At 35.5% G+C, this 16,350-nt stretch overlaps 1 protein-coding gene across 1 annotated transcript; it reads right to left on the bottom strand.

Moving 5' to 3' along the window:
- Nucleotides 1–488: 488 nt before the first annotated feature.
- On the bottom strand, nucleotides 489–16,118 carry LOC126819099 (glycogen debranching enzyme). Its single transcript, XM_056100742.1, has 11 exons — nucleotides 16,106–16,118; nucleotides 15,286–15,388; nucleotides 14,140–14,365; nucleotides 13,464–13,575; nucleotides 12,789–12,924; nucleotides 11,890–12,002; nucleotides 11,190–11,401; nucleotides 9,983–10,080; nucleotides 8,645–8,732; nucleotides 7,164–7,352; nucleotides 489–5,501 (listed from the first exon to the last, which is right to left on the bottom strand). Exons 2-11 carry the CDS (start codon nucleotides 15,360–15,362, stop codon nucleotides 5,349–5,351), a joined length of 1,404 nt encoding a protein of 467 aa, XP_055956717.1. The 5' UTR covers nucleotides 15,363–15,388; nucleotides 16,106–16,118; the 3' UTR covers nucleotides 489–5,348.
- Nucleotides 16,119–16,350: the final 232 nt, after the last annotated feature.

Consider the following 16,350-nt stretch of genomic DNA (forward strand, 5'->3'; position numbering starts at 1 on the left):
AACAAGGTAGGACTGTTTATAGATACCATCTATTTTAAGGCTTTATTTTAATAAACTTTAAAAATATAACTTAAAAATATGAAATTGCGACTTTAAGTTTAAATATATAAAGTATTAATTATTGTTTATTGTTACCAAGTAACCTCTAGTATATTAGAGGAAAGATTGTAGATCATAGGTGGTTAAACCACAGGCAGGTAGGAGAACATACTGAAGGGCAGGTCTCTGATAAGTTATTTCTTAGATGCTGTTCCTTATTAAGTTACCTAGCCTGTGGGTCAGTATTGTATTTATATTATTATTGTTTAAGTATTGTTACAGAATATAAGATTATACCAAGAAGAAATGAGTTATTTAATTATTGTATGTTCAATCTTACACCCCCCAACTAGATTGAACATATAACCAATCTTCGAAGGTTGGACTATAAGCAGGTCCCAAACCCCCCGGATGACATATCATCTTTCGACACAAAATAAGAGAATACATTTGATTGGCTTGAAGTTTTATTTACCTCTTTTTATATTTCCAATAGTCAAATAGCAGACGTTAAAAAAATGCCAAGGGAAAATTACTTTTACTAATATTTCTTATAACAAAAATCGCCATGGAAAATTCACAAAACTCAGGCAAATGTATACATCAAATTAAAAAGATTACGTAAATATTTACAATTTGTAGGTTAAAGAAATATGTTAACACGATTTTATAGAGGAGTATAATATCTACTTCTGGCATTCAGGGTCGAAAAATATTCTATTTGTGGAATTCTTACTGGTTTGTGTGTAGTGCATTCTTTGCTGGCACTTTGGGATTGTCGCAAAATCTCAACAGTTGCGTCTGAATGAATAACCCACGTATAAATCTTGGTCAATTGCCCATCCACACTGACAGAGAGAGAAATGAAATGAAATGGGGTTTAACGTGCTACTGTTTTGCTCCAACTGGGCTAATGAAGATGGGCATACGCCATACAGTGTGCTTTGAGGGACATTTTGCCCGGACAGCCTACTCTTATATCAAATTCCAACTACCAAGAGATCTTTTACGTGCAGGCTAATGTGTAGATAGAATCTCGTTTTTCCCTCCCGTCCAAATGACTAGACAGCTGTCCTTGTGAGACTCTCTGTCCTGCACCACTGACAAGGGGAAACCATGCCAGAAAATCCTGATGAACATCTCGGCCAACACCGGGAGCGAACCTGCGACCTCCAGACTAGCGAGCCAGCTTCTTACCCACTTAGCCACCGTGGCTCTCAACGCAGTAAGAAAACGTTGACATGTGTGGATTTTGATTTGAGTTTAAGACAAAATAACTGACATTCAATTTATCATTTTGTATCCGCGGTGTGTCTTTCAACCCACCCACCCAGTTCCGTGGGTCATTCGTTCGGAAGTAATTGTTGAAATTTTGCGACAGAACAGAATATAAAATCCCGGTTTAATTATATACATCTAAAAATAGAAACTAAAAAACACTAACAACTTAATATCCTTTAAGTAATATTATAAACCATACACACCAGTCATAACAAATACACAGTCAATAAAATTCCCATATATACAATTACTTATACCAGTATATTGCTATGGTATATACAATAACTCACAGTCTAGCATTATATATCACTCTAGACTACACAATAACTCACAGATGACTTGCAGGATGAGTATCACTCCGCAAACCTCAGCAGATTCCAGTACCCTTCATCTAGCCTCGGCTGTATGACGAAGTCCGCCATTGGAACTACTTTCCAGTTCACGGATTTACCAACAGTGTTGCCCATGATGACTCCTTTGAAGAACGTTTTATCATACAAATATTTCAAAGTCTGAAGCTGTTTTTCTTTCAAGTTTATCCAATTTTCTTCAAACAAGGAAAACTTTGCACTGAAATTCTACACATGCTTCGAACGACGCAATTTTGATAACTTCTTTTTAAAAGCGGCAAGTTTTCCTAATAAGTAAACCGGTGCCGTATTGTAATTTTATAGGTGTAGGTACATATCACTAACTGTCATACAGCTGAGGCTAGATGTAGAGTACTAGAATCTGCCGAGGTTTGCCGGGTGGGATGAGTCTACAATATAATATAATATACTCATACCAGTATATCTCTATAGGTTATACACAATAACTCACAGATGATCTGAGTATCATACATCTCTATAGTTTATACTGAATATCTCATAGACTAGGATTAGGTCTCTACATATACTCATGCCAGTATATATCTCTATAGTTTATATAATAACTCATTCATGAGTTTTATATATCTCTATAGGTTATATACAATAACAGCTATTGTCAATAACTCACAGTCTATTATTGTATATCTATATATCTTTATACACAATAACTCATAGCTGAGTATTACATATATCTCCAAATATCTTTATAGATTATAGTCAATAACCCTCAGCCTATTATTATATATCCCTATATCTTTATACACAATAACTCATAGCTGAATATTACATATATATATCTATAGATTATACACCATAACTCACAGTCTAGTTTTATACATCTCTATTGACTATATACAATAACTCACATATGAGTATCATATATCTCTAGAATATAGACAATAACTCATGGTGAATACATAATAACTCACAGATGAGTATTGTATATCTCTATAGTATATACACAATAACTCACAGTAGTATTGTATATCTCTATATATATGATACACAATAACTCACAGCTGAGTACCATATATCTCCATAGTATATTCACAATAACTCACAGATGGTATTGTATATCTCTATAGTATATACACAATAACTCACAGCTGAGTACCATATATCTCCATTATGTATACAAAATAACTCATACCAATATATCTCTATAGATCGTACACAATAACTCCTAAATGAGTATAGATTATACACAATCTATATATATATATATGTGACCTGTGATTGCAAAATGAGTCAGAGAAAAATGTGAAAATAGGCTAAAAATATATTTTTAATGTATAACACCAAAGGTATAAGTTTAGATTTGACAAATAAAGCAAACTATTTTTTTTTATTATTATTATTTTAGCCTATTTTGACATATACCTTAACAAAGTGGCTATTTTTACGGCACATAATATTGGCAGATTATTTTTACGGCACATCCTGTCGTGCCAATGATGTATATTAACTTTACGGACCCATAATCCACTATTCCGAATGCACACTTCAATTCCGGAAAATGGCCGACCTGGCAGAAGTTCAATACTTTTGATTGTCTTTTGGCCTCCATAAGAAAATGGAAAGCCTTGAATTTCGTTGGCTTATATACAAGAAGTTCGTGGACCATTGAGGCAATGTCAAAATGGGCGACGAAGAGAATATTTAATTAAAAATTAAGGTTTGGTGAACTGGACTATTCGTGCATTCACGGTGGCAGGAAATTGGAAATCCAGGTCCAAAGGCAAGCATCCCATCTACGTACTTACGTACGACTGCACTATTTTCCCAATAGCCTATCAATATTGGATTATGGGTCCGTAAAAATAACCACTTTGGTAAATTAAACAATGAATTACGACTTCCGAATCACACATCAAATATGTCTCTATAAAACTAGTTAAATATTAATAATGTAGTATCACCACAACGTAATATAATTCAATAACTGAAAGCACTGGTTAATATTAAAATATACTATATAATAACAATTTTCAAAACAAACAAAAAACTTCTCTTTGGTTAATATCAGATAGATTGATTGATTGATATATACTTTTATACGCATTTAGGAAAAAATAAAAAAATGGATAACATTTCTCATTGTTATGATACTAGTCTATCTCTAAACCAAATGTAAATGAAATGGGGTTTAACATCCTACTGTTCTGCTCCGACTGGGCATACAGCGCAGGCCTACAGTGTGCTATGAGTGAAATTTTGCCCAGACAGCGGCACTACGTCCTATGCTTATATCAAATTCAAACTGCCTAGGGATCTTTAACGTACACACCACTGTGTACATGGGGCCTTGGTTTTTCGTCCTATCTGAACGACTAGACAGCTGTCCTTTTCAGGCCCACCTTCCAGCATCACTGACAAGGGGAAACCACACCGAAAACCCCCCCCAGAACAAATGTAAATGAACACTGATCTTCCAATATATTCATCTTCCTTATAAAACAATATCACAGAGAAAATGGGAACAAATAAAAAAAAATCGGTGATGCACATAATCCACATTTCAAACTAATGCCCTTGTAATATAATATAACAAATAACCATGTTTATATATATATAATGATATCAGATAGGCCTAATATTCAAAATAACATGTAAACTGAATCAAATAGTTGAATCTTATTAAAAAATGACTAAGAATATTCAAATGATATTTGAATAATGACTTAAAATATTGAAATTGTTATATCAATATTCAATGTGACCACTAATTGGAGCTACAAAATATCAGATTTATCTTATACGAGTTGATGTTTAATCAATGTGTAGAGTGAAGCAGCAAGCCCTATAAGCCCTTTAGCAGTGGGGGGAAACGGGAGGACCCGGAGAAAACACATGAGGATGGACAGGTGACCATACTACTTGTCACGTAAAGCTTGGACTCAAAACCACGCCACTTGACTCAATGACAGAACTTGTGATTTCACGCGCATGCGTTAACCTCTATATCACAGTGGGAGGAAACTGGAGAACCCGGAGAAAACCCACAAGGATGGACAGGCGACCATACTTCTTGTCACGTAAAGCTTGGACTCAAAACCACGCCACTTGACTCAATGACAGAACTAATAACCACCCCACCCCCCACCTATTATACAACCTTAGAGCTAGAAACCATACCACTTGCCTCTAAGACAGACCTTCTTAGCTAAAGCGCTAGTGTTAGACCACATGACCACACAACCCATCTTATTAGTGAGAGAAGATGTAAGATTTTATATTAGAATAAAACCAATTATATATTAGATATGTTAATATAACGTATTGAATAAGATTTCAATCTGATTAAAACACAGATCCTATTTCTTTTCGTTTTTTATAGTTTTGAATTTCGTTTTACTTGTCTTTACTACACTAGGATCTGGAAGAGTTGTTATATAACCCGCGTTTTAGTTGATGCGAGGGATTAGCCAATGAAACAGTCTGTTGCAGTGAGTTCTTGACGTGCGATGCACGTAACTGTGGGTATCCTACTAGTAGAGACATCAATGCTGAGCGGTTAATCGAATGTCTAACATCATAGGTTAAAAAGCCACTTGTATGACTCCTGATGCAGCCTTCCACTACAACTGGTCAAATCTTCATGTAGTAGAGGCCATATAACGAAATATAGATCTGTAATTTAATCAAATTGAAAGGATTTTAACATAAATTGCCATTTATATCTGGAGCTGAATCGGAGGAAGGGAGTGAGGAAGGAAGCGAAGATGGCATATCAACGTTCTCGAGATCGTACAATACTTCTAATACACAGCCTACACTCCATGCCTGACCTCGACAACTGTCTCGACAATACTGAAAATATAAAACATTTATAATCAAATTAATATTGATAATGTGGGGGTCACAGGGTATTGGAGAGAGAGAGAGAAATGGAGTTTAACTCCACTCGACACAAACTAGGTCATTTCGGGACTAACTTCTGGTTCAGTTTTATTTCAATAATTCGCTTGCACGTAAGGGTCTTTAGCAGTGGGAAGAAACCGGAGAACCCATGGAAAACCCGGCAGTTGACTCAGTGACAGACTTTATGATATAGAAACGGCATTGGGGTTAATTTAAAGATACATTATGTAAGATTTAGCAACAGAGCTGATCGTTCTTGCTGTAACAGTTCACAAATAGATAACACAAAATTAATATTTTGAAAATTTCATTCAAATTACTTTATTCTGAGCGAAGTTATCATTGTTTGGAGTTTTGACAAGATTTCGCATTGACTGTTTATTATCGTAACCAAGGTGCTAGTTATTCAAGTCTTAGCATCACTTCTCCATTTTTAAATTAAATTAAATCATTAAATAGCCGAAGTGCTCTAATCTACTTAAAAGTGGAGCCATCTGATGACCTGGAGAGCTGATCATGGTCGTCATGTTAATAAATGTTTAAATAATAATTTACATAACATTTGAGGCAACAATAATGACTTGCAATAGGCTGTTTTAGCTCTTACATAATGTACCTTTAATTAACAACTAATCATCATTTGAGGCAACAATAAAAACCTACAATAGGCAGATTTAGTTCTTACATAATGCACCTTTAATTAAAGTCTCATCATCATTTGAGGAATTTTGAATCGCTTGAAAGTTGAATCACTAACGGTTCAATTCCGTTATGAAAATGGTTCAATTCCGTTATGAAAATGGTTCAATTCTGTTACAAAAATGGTTCAATTCTGTTACAAAAATGGTTCAATTCTGTTACAAAAATGGTTCAATTCTGTTACAAAAATGGTTCAATTCTGTTACAAAAAAGTTTGATTCTGTTACAAAGATATGATGAATTGAAAATGTCAGGATTCTGTATTCTCTACACAGACAACCAATCTCATTAAAACACAGATTCTATTTCGTTTCGTTTTTATAGTTCAAAATTTCGTTTTACTTGTCTTTACTACACTAGGATCTGGAAGAGTTGTTATTATTGACGTGTTCTGAATGGCGTGAGGAATTAGCCAATGAAACGGTCTGTTTCTGTGAGCTTTAGGCATGTTTTGCACGGAACTGTGGGTAATCCACTAGTAACATCAATGCTGATTGGTTAATCAAATGTCTGGCGTCATAGGGTCAGAAGCCGCTCGTATGACCTCTGACGCGACCTACTGCTACAACCGGTCAGATCTCCATGTTGTGTAGGGCATCAAAAGTATAAAAGAACGAAACGAAATATAGATCTGTATTTTAATCAGATTTCACAGACAGCATATGGGCTAATGAAGACGGGCATATACGCCATGCGTTGTGCTATAACGAAAATTTTGCCCGAACAGCGGTGCTACAGCCTACTCATATATAGAATTCCAACAGTCAAGGGATCTTTAACGTGCACATCAATGTGTACATGGGACCTCAGATTTTTGTCCCATCTGAATGACTAGACAGCTGTCCTTGAAATATTGTCGTAAAGATTTAGATGACTGAATGTATTTTGAATGAAAGATGGCATACTACTTACCGATCCGTTAGAATTGGTTAATTCAGGAAGTGATTGCCATGGTGACTTCATTAATTCTAGATAATGATTGGCTAATCTAGATTCTATAAATCCAATAGTTTCCTTTAAAATACCCTGTTTCTTCGACTCTAATTTACTAGCAAAATATAACTTGGCTCTCAGAAAATATCCAATTGGCCATAACCATTCCTTAAAAATAGAAGACAATAGTAAATTGAATGTAAATAGGAAATGGAGTTAAATGTTTTCTGAACCAACTGGGCCAATGAAGACAATGAATCGTGTAAGAATATCAGGGGCGGTTCCACAGGGGGGTCAGTTTATCAAACACAATTTCAATATACAATTTCTTTTATTATAAATAATTACATTTATTCACTTTGTCAAGACCCCATTTTGTACGCTGTAATTTTTACTTTAAGTTTAGACTTATGATTTTATATGTAATTGTCTCTTTTCAAGAATGCATGATATACAAACATGCATACATTATTTATAACATCAACATCAGCCCAATTAAACTGATATCAAAAGATACAATCACAGATACAGGGCTTAACATCCACTTGACACAAGCTATGTCATTTTAGTACATATTGTACAATGGCGAGTAGGTGGAGGAAACACAAGGACTAGAGGAAAACAAACGAAGTTATGTAGGTGACCCTACGCCTTATCACATACCAGCTTGGGATTGAAACCATGCCGATTGACTCAATGAGTGAAAGAGTGAAAGTGAGAGAGAGAGAGAGAGAGAGAGAGGTTATTTCAGGACTAACATATGGTTCAATTTTGTTGCAATAATTTGCTTGCACATAGAGGTCTTTAGCAGTGGGAGGAAACCAAGGACCTGGAGAAAACCCACGGGGTTGGACAGTCGACCATACTCCTGTCAAGTACAACCGGGCAATCAAAACCATGCCAGTTGACTCAAAGTATCAAAGTACAATAAATGGATGGAAGAATCCCCTAACGAAAAAGGAAGCAAAATTTGAACTGGTGAGGCCTGATGTGAAAGATATTTTCACACAGCTTGAGCATTAAACAAACCGCATGTGTAATTATCATAATTTAAACATGCATTATGCAAGAGCAAAATCTGCTTATTACAAGTCTTTCTTTAGGCCTGAAATGTTATCTAAATTATCAATTAGACATTAATTAACTTATGTAGACCATAATAAACTCTCGATGTCAAGGCTAGCCTTCGATGTTGGCTGGATTAGATTCCTATATGCAACTAACGGCTATTGATAATTAAATCAATAAAAGTGGATAATCGAGACTATGATTTTAGTAATGATGACAGAGACTATGCGAAAATTTCACCGGCTTCGTTCTCAGCTCATAGTAGATCAATTTGACTGAAATTTTCAGCAAATTACCTTTACACTATCTAGTTTTTAACTATTATAGCGAGAACTGCCATCTCTTTATCTTATCTCCCATAATGTATCTTTAATAAATTTAAAGGAACTTACTGGTCCTTGATGATAATTAAAACCACAAGCAATACGTCCATCAGTAGAATCATTGGCATTATCATAATCACCAATATAACCCCAGTCTCTAGAATATAAAAATATATCATAACTACCAAAGTCACTAGAATATAAAATATATCGTAACTACCAAAGTCTCTAAAATATAAAAATATATCATAACCCCAGTCTCTAGAATATAAAACATATCATAACCGCCAATATAACCCCAGTCTCTAGAATATAAAAATATATCATAACTACCAAAGTCACTAGAATATAAAATATATCGTAACTACCAAAGTCTCTAAAATATAAAAATATATCATAACCCCAGTCTCTAGAATATAAAACATATCATAACCGCCAATATAACCCCAGTCTCTAGAATATAAAATATATCATAACCCCAGTCTCTAAAATATAAAAATATATCATAACTACCAATATAACCCCAGTCTCTAGAATATAAAATATAGGTCACAGAGGTTAAATAGGTACTATTTAGAATCCTCCACAGAGAGAGAAATGGGGTTTAATGTTCGCTCGACACAAACTAGGTCATTGCGGGTCTTTAGCTGTGGGAGGAAACCAGAGGACCCGGAGAAAACACATAAGATTGGACAGGCCACTCTACTCCGTATCATGTACAAGCAGGGAATCGAAACCATGCCACTTAACTCAATGACAGATCTTGTGATTTCACACGCACGCATAACCACTAGACCACACAACCCGGCTATCTATTATACAACCCTAGATGCCAAATGGTTAGCGATAAAACCCTCCGTGGTTGAAATGTCATACTTTCCTCAAGAACTATAGGGTAAACTTTCTCAGGGTTCCCGCGGCTTCGTCAAACATTTTTTCAAGGATATTCAAGGATAAATATACGTCAAATTCAAGGATTTTCAAGGACATTTTTTAGCCTAAAGTTATAATTTTTCATCTTAAAAATAACCAAAACATTACCAACTATCGTTATAATCTTATATTTAAAAGGAATTGAAGACATTTGAAACAAAATTAAGGATCTCAACTGAAATTCAAGGATATTTTCCTATTTCCGCGAAATTCAAGGATATTCAAGACCTTGAAAATGAAATTTTAAATTTAAGGATATTCAAGGATTTTCAAGGACCGCGGGAACCCTGTTTCTATTGTTTACCCTTTTCAGTTTACAACTTTCCCTTTTTACGGATGGTTAGAGTGATAAAAATACATGTAAGGTCTACTTCAATTATTTACTGTTGTGTTTACAAAATATCTTTTTTAAAAACTGTTTTAAAATGATGTTTATTCATGATATATCTTATATATGGCAAGATTCTTACTTACTTTGGATCTAGGGTTTTCATTCCTAATGGTCCTAATAAATTATTTTGTGCAGTAGTCAGTGCTATCCAGGCTCTTTCTGGTGTAAATAATTCTGGGGCCTATAATAAACATGAATTATATTTGGTACAATATCGGATCATTTATCAGCAATTAAAACATCAGATCATTTTATCATTTATCAGTAATTAAAATATCAGATCAATTTATTAGTGATTACAACATGGGAAATTTGATCTGAGATTACAATATCGCCCATTCGATATCAATCTCACATTACAATATCTAGACATATGATCAGAGATTACAATATCTGATCCAAGATTTCAATATCAGACATTTGATCCAAGATAACAATATCGGGCATTTGACCTGAGATTACAATATCGGGCATTTGATCACAATATCATACATTTGATCCGAGACTTTGTCAAGTACAAATTAACCACAACGTATACAAGCCTGGACATAAGAGAGAGAGAGAGAAATGGGGTTTAACTTCCACTCGATACAAACTAGGTCATTTCAGGACTAACACATGGTTCAATTTTATTTCAATAATTCGCTTGAGCGTAGGGATCTTTAGCAGTGGGAGGAAACCCTACTCCTGTCATGAACAACTGGGGAATAGAAACCCCGCCAGTTGACTCAATGACAGACCGTATGATACAGCGCAGCGCGCACATGCTAACCATTCGGCCATCCAACACCCTGCCTGGACATAAGGCACATGTCACAGACTTTGTCAAGAACAATTAATATAGAAGCCTGAACGTAAGGCACCTGTAGGACACAAATTATCTCATAATGTATATATCATAATAACCAGTGGTTGCCAGGCAAGATATGCCTAAATTTTGTAAGAGATGGACAGAGAACAAGCTAAAAAACAAAAAAAGTGATTTTCATACGATCAGGTGCCATAATCCTGGAAGTAATGATCTGAAATGCGCGATTATCGAAAGGAACCAAGATCTTGGGAGATAGACCTATATTTCAAGTTTTGTTAAAATTGGATAAAAATTGTGATCTGTAGAGTGTTCACAAACAAATTGTGGTCATCCAGGGGCGACGACAATATACATCCACATGAAAATGTTGTCGTTAAAAACATTGTGTAATAATTTGTGTCTAACAGGTGCCTTCTGTTCAGATTTGTTGATGATCAGGCCCCAGATAATGAAAAGGTGAACTGACAATAACTACATACCACAACCATGGCTACTGTAAAATTAGGTCGAAGTTGAAAGTCCGCCCAAAACTGTGTAGCAAAGAAAGAATCTTTATACATTCCACGTCTGTTGATCAGTTCTGGGTTGGGTTCATTGTCGGGATCAGGCTCATCATTTATCCAAAAATTTCTTTCGAAGTTTGATTTTATTTTATTAGCCCAGTCCTTAAATGTCACTTTGGTTTCGTTACCTGGAAGAAAAAAACAATTATTTTGACATTTAAACATACATTATGCAAGAGCTAAATCTGCCTATTGCAGGCCTTTCTTTAGGCCTGAAATGTTATCTAAATTATTAATTAGACATTAATTAACTTATCCAGGCCATAATCAACTCTCTATGTCATCGCTAGCCTGTGATGTTTATTGGATTTGAATCCTATCTGCTGCTCAACGCTCATTGATGATTACATCCAAATCAATTGCTAATCTCGGTTCAGAGTGGTTTACCAAGAACCAAGAACTCGCCGTAACAGACCATATCATTGGCTAATCCCTCACATCAATCAGAACGTGGAATATATAACAACTCTTTCAGATCCTAGTGTAGTAAAGACAAGTAAAACGAAATTTTGAACTATAAAAAACGAAACGAAATATGATCTGTGTTTTAATCAGATTGTAAAAGGACCCTTAACAGTTGGAATTCGAAGGAGAGTAGTCCATAAATGTGATTTACCATCTATTTTTGCCGTAACACCATCATACGGGTAGATTCCCTTGGCGTTGATTTCGTCTAACCATCTTATAGTTGACATACTTAATCCTACAATCTCTACCGCTGATCCATCTCTGTAATACAAACACATAAATAAAATCAGGCTTAACATCCTACTTTTTGGCACCAACTGGGCTAATAAAAGACAGCCATTCAATTTTCGTCATCCATGGGTTTAATTAAATCTCCGCTCAGAGATTTCAACATCAGTTTAACATTAGAGAGTTTAACATCAAATATTTCGATATCAATAAATCCATACACAGCTAATTAATGAAGACACATTTCGGGACTAACATAGTTCAATTTTATCAAGTAATGAAGACTTGGTCAGTTCGGGACTAATATATGTTTCAATTTTATCAAGATTGTGAGTAATGGTGATAAGTTTGGGACTAAGATATGGTTCAATTTTATCAAGACCATGAGTAATGAAGACTCGGTCATTTCGGGACTAACATATGGTTTCAATTTTACCAAGACCATGAGTAATAAGACTAGGTCATTTCGGGACTGACATATGGTCCAATTTTATCAAGACCGTGTGTAATGAAGATTAGGTCATTTCGGAACTAACATATGGTTCGATTTACTAAAACCGTGAGTCATGAAGACAAAGTCATTTCGGGACTAACATATGTTTCAATGTTATGAAGACCATGAGTAATGAAGACTCTGTCCTTTCGTGACTAACATGTGGTTCAATTTTATCAATACCGTGAGTCTTAAAGCTAGGAGGTCATTTCGGGACTAACATATGGTTCAATTTTATCAATACCGCGAGTCTTGAAGACTAGGAGGTCATTTCGGGACTAACACATGGTTCATATATATTTAAGTGAAAGTAATGCTGTCAATACCTGGGTGTAGCTGGTTTGCCTTTATTGCTAGCTTTAATAGAACTACCCATCTTATCCATCCATGTTCCACAATTCCATTCATTACCTCCATACACAAAACCTGTCTCCCATTTTACACCTATTTCTACATTAAACCCTGAAAAAAGTCACACAATTAAATAAACAAATGCTCTGTGCGATGTTTACACATGATCAAATATTCTTATGATGGACGTTTACTTTCTTTTTCTATTTGGGGGGTTGGATGGTTAGCGTGTGTGTTGTATCATTAGGTCTGTCATTGAGTCAACTGGCGTTTAACGTCCACTCGCCACAAACTAGGTCATTTTGGGACTAACATAGGATTCAATTTGCTTGCACGTAGGGGTCTTTAGCAGTGGGAGGGAACCGGAGAACAAGGAGAAAATCTACTCGACTCCTTGTCACGTACAAGCGGGGAATCAAAACCACACCAGTTAACTCAATGACAGAACTTATGATACAACAAGCACATGCTAACTATTCGGCCATCCAACCCCTGCCCCTCCCTCAGTTTTTTTATATGCTACATAACAAATTATCAAGGAACTTTGTTGTTGAACATCAGGTTCCAACCCAGGACCTCCTGATTAGTGAGCCAGCCCCCTACTCATCAAGTCATGAAAAGTTTCTGATAAAAGAATAAAATAAAGGTACCTAGATCAGTCATCTGTGAATCGATGCCATGACCAGCATTTCTCTCTCGGTATTTTAAACCACTAGCATGTTTTTGTATAGCTTCTTGTATAACATCATATAATGGCTGATCCTATAATATATAAATAAATCTTATTATTTCTACACTAACAGGCCCCAAGTTCACGAAGCATTCTCAGACTTAAGTTAAGAATTTACTCAAAATTATTTGCTTTATTTTAACTAAAATATAGCCTTTTATAAAACATTTGTTGTTTTAATGTATCAAATACATCAATAAGAAACTATGTGCGAAGTTTGTGCTTCTGGATCAAAACATTTCTCATAAACAATGACTGAAAGTTGAGTAAATTCTTAACTTAAGTTTGAGAATGCTTCGTGAACTTGGGGGCAGGACTAATGAAAACATTCTATTTGAGCTACGAGGGAAATTTTAGGCGCTATGACCTACTTTTATTTTAAATTCCAAATGTCAAGGGTTCTATGTGCAAGTTTTATCATTCCATCCAAATTGCTAGACAATAAAATTTAGAATTCCTCACACTTACGACTTGTACATCTCTTATTTAGAATTCCAACTGTCAATAATCTTTTACATGTGTACACGAGAAGTTGTTGTTTTTTATTTATCCCATCCAACAACTAGACATGAAAGTTAAGAAATCCTCTAACTTACCACTTTTCCTGGAGGTTGGACATCCGAATCATCAGTCGGATACAATCGAGATATTTTATCGTGTAATATTTTATATCCGTCTTTAAAATGTCTACAATAATCTTGTATACACTGTAACCACCACCATACAGCATCACGACAATTATATCGCGCTCCTGTACCCTCGTTTAATAAGTTTGGTATTAAACCATGTCGTAGAGTGCCACCAAACGCTAATATTAAACATCTGGAAAACAATCAAAGAAAACAACATAGATTTAAAAAAAAAAAATTAAAATTTATATTGTAGGCCTATATGGACAAATGTTAAATCTCTTTTACCGTAACCCAGGTTTCATTTAATCTTGTGTATCTAGCACTAATTTCTTTTAAAATCGTTCAATATCAACTCTTTGTTTAAAAATTTGTAAAAATCATTTAAAATCATCTAATTTGTACTTGTGTCCAGTTTAAAGCTGACCATTTAATTTTGATAAGTGTCCAATTTACAAGTGTTTAATTTCTTGATCACTGTTAAAACATAAACAACCCAATTGATTAATGACTTATAATGGTTAATTTTTGGCCACTCGACACAAACTAGGTAATTTGGGGACTAACATCTGGTTGAATTTTATTTCAATAATGCGCTTGCATGTATTTGTCTTTAGCAGTAGGAAGAATACGGAGGACCCAGAGAAAACCCATGAGGTTGGACAGGCGACCCTACTCCTTGACATATACAAGCCACTTTACTCAAGCAAATTAACCACCATCTCTCTCTCTATCTCTCTCACCCAGTCTGATTAAAATACAGATCTATATTTCGTTTCATTTTTTTTTTACTTCCGATGGCCTACACTACATGAAGATCTGACTAGTTGTACTGGGAGGTCATGTCAGGGGTCATACAAGCTGTTTTTGACCCTATGATGTGAGACATTGATTAACCAATCAGCGTTGACATTTCTAGGGTTTTACCCACAGTTCGGTGAAGAGCATGCCAAGAACTCGCTGTAACAGATTGTTTCATTGGCTTATTCCTCACATCAACACGAACGCCTGTTATATAACAACTCTTACAGATCCTAGTGTTGTGAAGTGAATTTTGAACTATAAAAAACGAAAAAGAAATAGGATCTGTGTTTTAGTCTGATTGTCTCTCACCTTGTTTCCTGTTGTCTACCTGTCAGTATTGTTAAACCTCTAGCAGCTATAAACGTATCTCGTCCCCAGTTCCTCATATAACCACTGGAAAAATGCGGAAAACCTGCAAGCATTTTAAACTGGTGTATAACATAAAATTTAGGGGGCATTATGTAAGAGATTTACATAAAGAGCTGATCGTTCTGGCTATAATATTTCAAAAACAGTTCTAGAAAGATACTGGAGTGTTTAGTCAAGAGAGAGAGAGAGAGAGAGAGAGAGAGAGATGGGGTTCAACGTCCACTCAACACAAACTAGGTAATTTCGGGACTAACATAAGGTTCAATTTTATTTCAATAATGCGCATGTGCGTCTTTAGCAGTGGGGGGAACTAGAAGACCTGAAGAAAACCCACGAGGTTGGACAGGCGACCCTACTCCTCATCACGTAGAACTGGGGAAACCATGCCAATTGATTAAATGACAGACCTTATGATACAAAACACACATGCTAACCATTATGGCGACCTTTGGTTGCACGGATTATCGCACTATAGTTCAACCTGTGGTCATGACCAGCCATACCATACGATAGAGTATGGTCGGGATAGTTCAGACTGTAGATCGAAAAATAGTCTACATCCGAAGGTCGCCCAGGCCATCCCAACCTAGCCCCCCAACCCCCACCCCCATATTGAATTGTATTTCAGGTGTAATAATATGATGATTACCTGCCGCAAGTGAGAGAGATGTAATAATATGATGATTACCTGCAGCCAGTGAGAGAGGTGTAATATGATTACCTTCAGCAAGTGAGAGACGTGTAATAATATGATGATTACCTGCAGCAAGTGAGAGAGGTGTAATAATATGATGATTACCTGCAGCCAGTTAGAGAGGTGTAATAATATGATCATTACCTGCAGCAAGTGAGAGAGGTGTAATTATATGATGATTACCTGCAGCCAGTGAGAGAGGTGTAATAATATGATGATTACCTGCAGCCAGTGAGAGAGGTGCTTCTTGTTCTTTACCACTATCTTTATCTACCTCAATTCTAGGTTTGGGTTTTTCTAAATTTGGAGAC

The sequence above is a fragment of the Patella vulgata genome, chromosome 4 (assembly GCF_932274485.2).
Source record: "Patella vulgata chromosome 4, xgPatVulg1.2, whole genome shotgun sequence".
Lineage (NCBI taxonomy): Eukaryota > Metazoa > Mollusca > Gastropoda > Patellidae > Patella > Patella vulgata.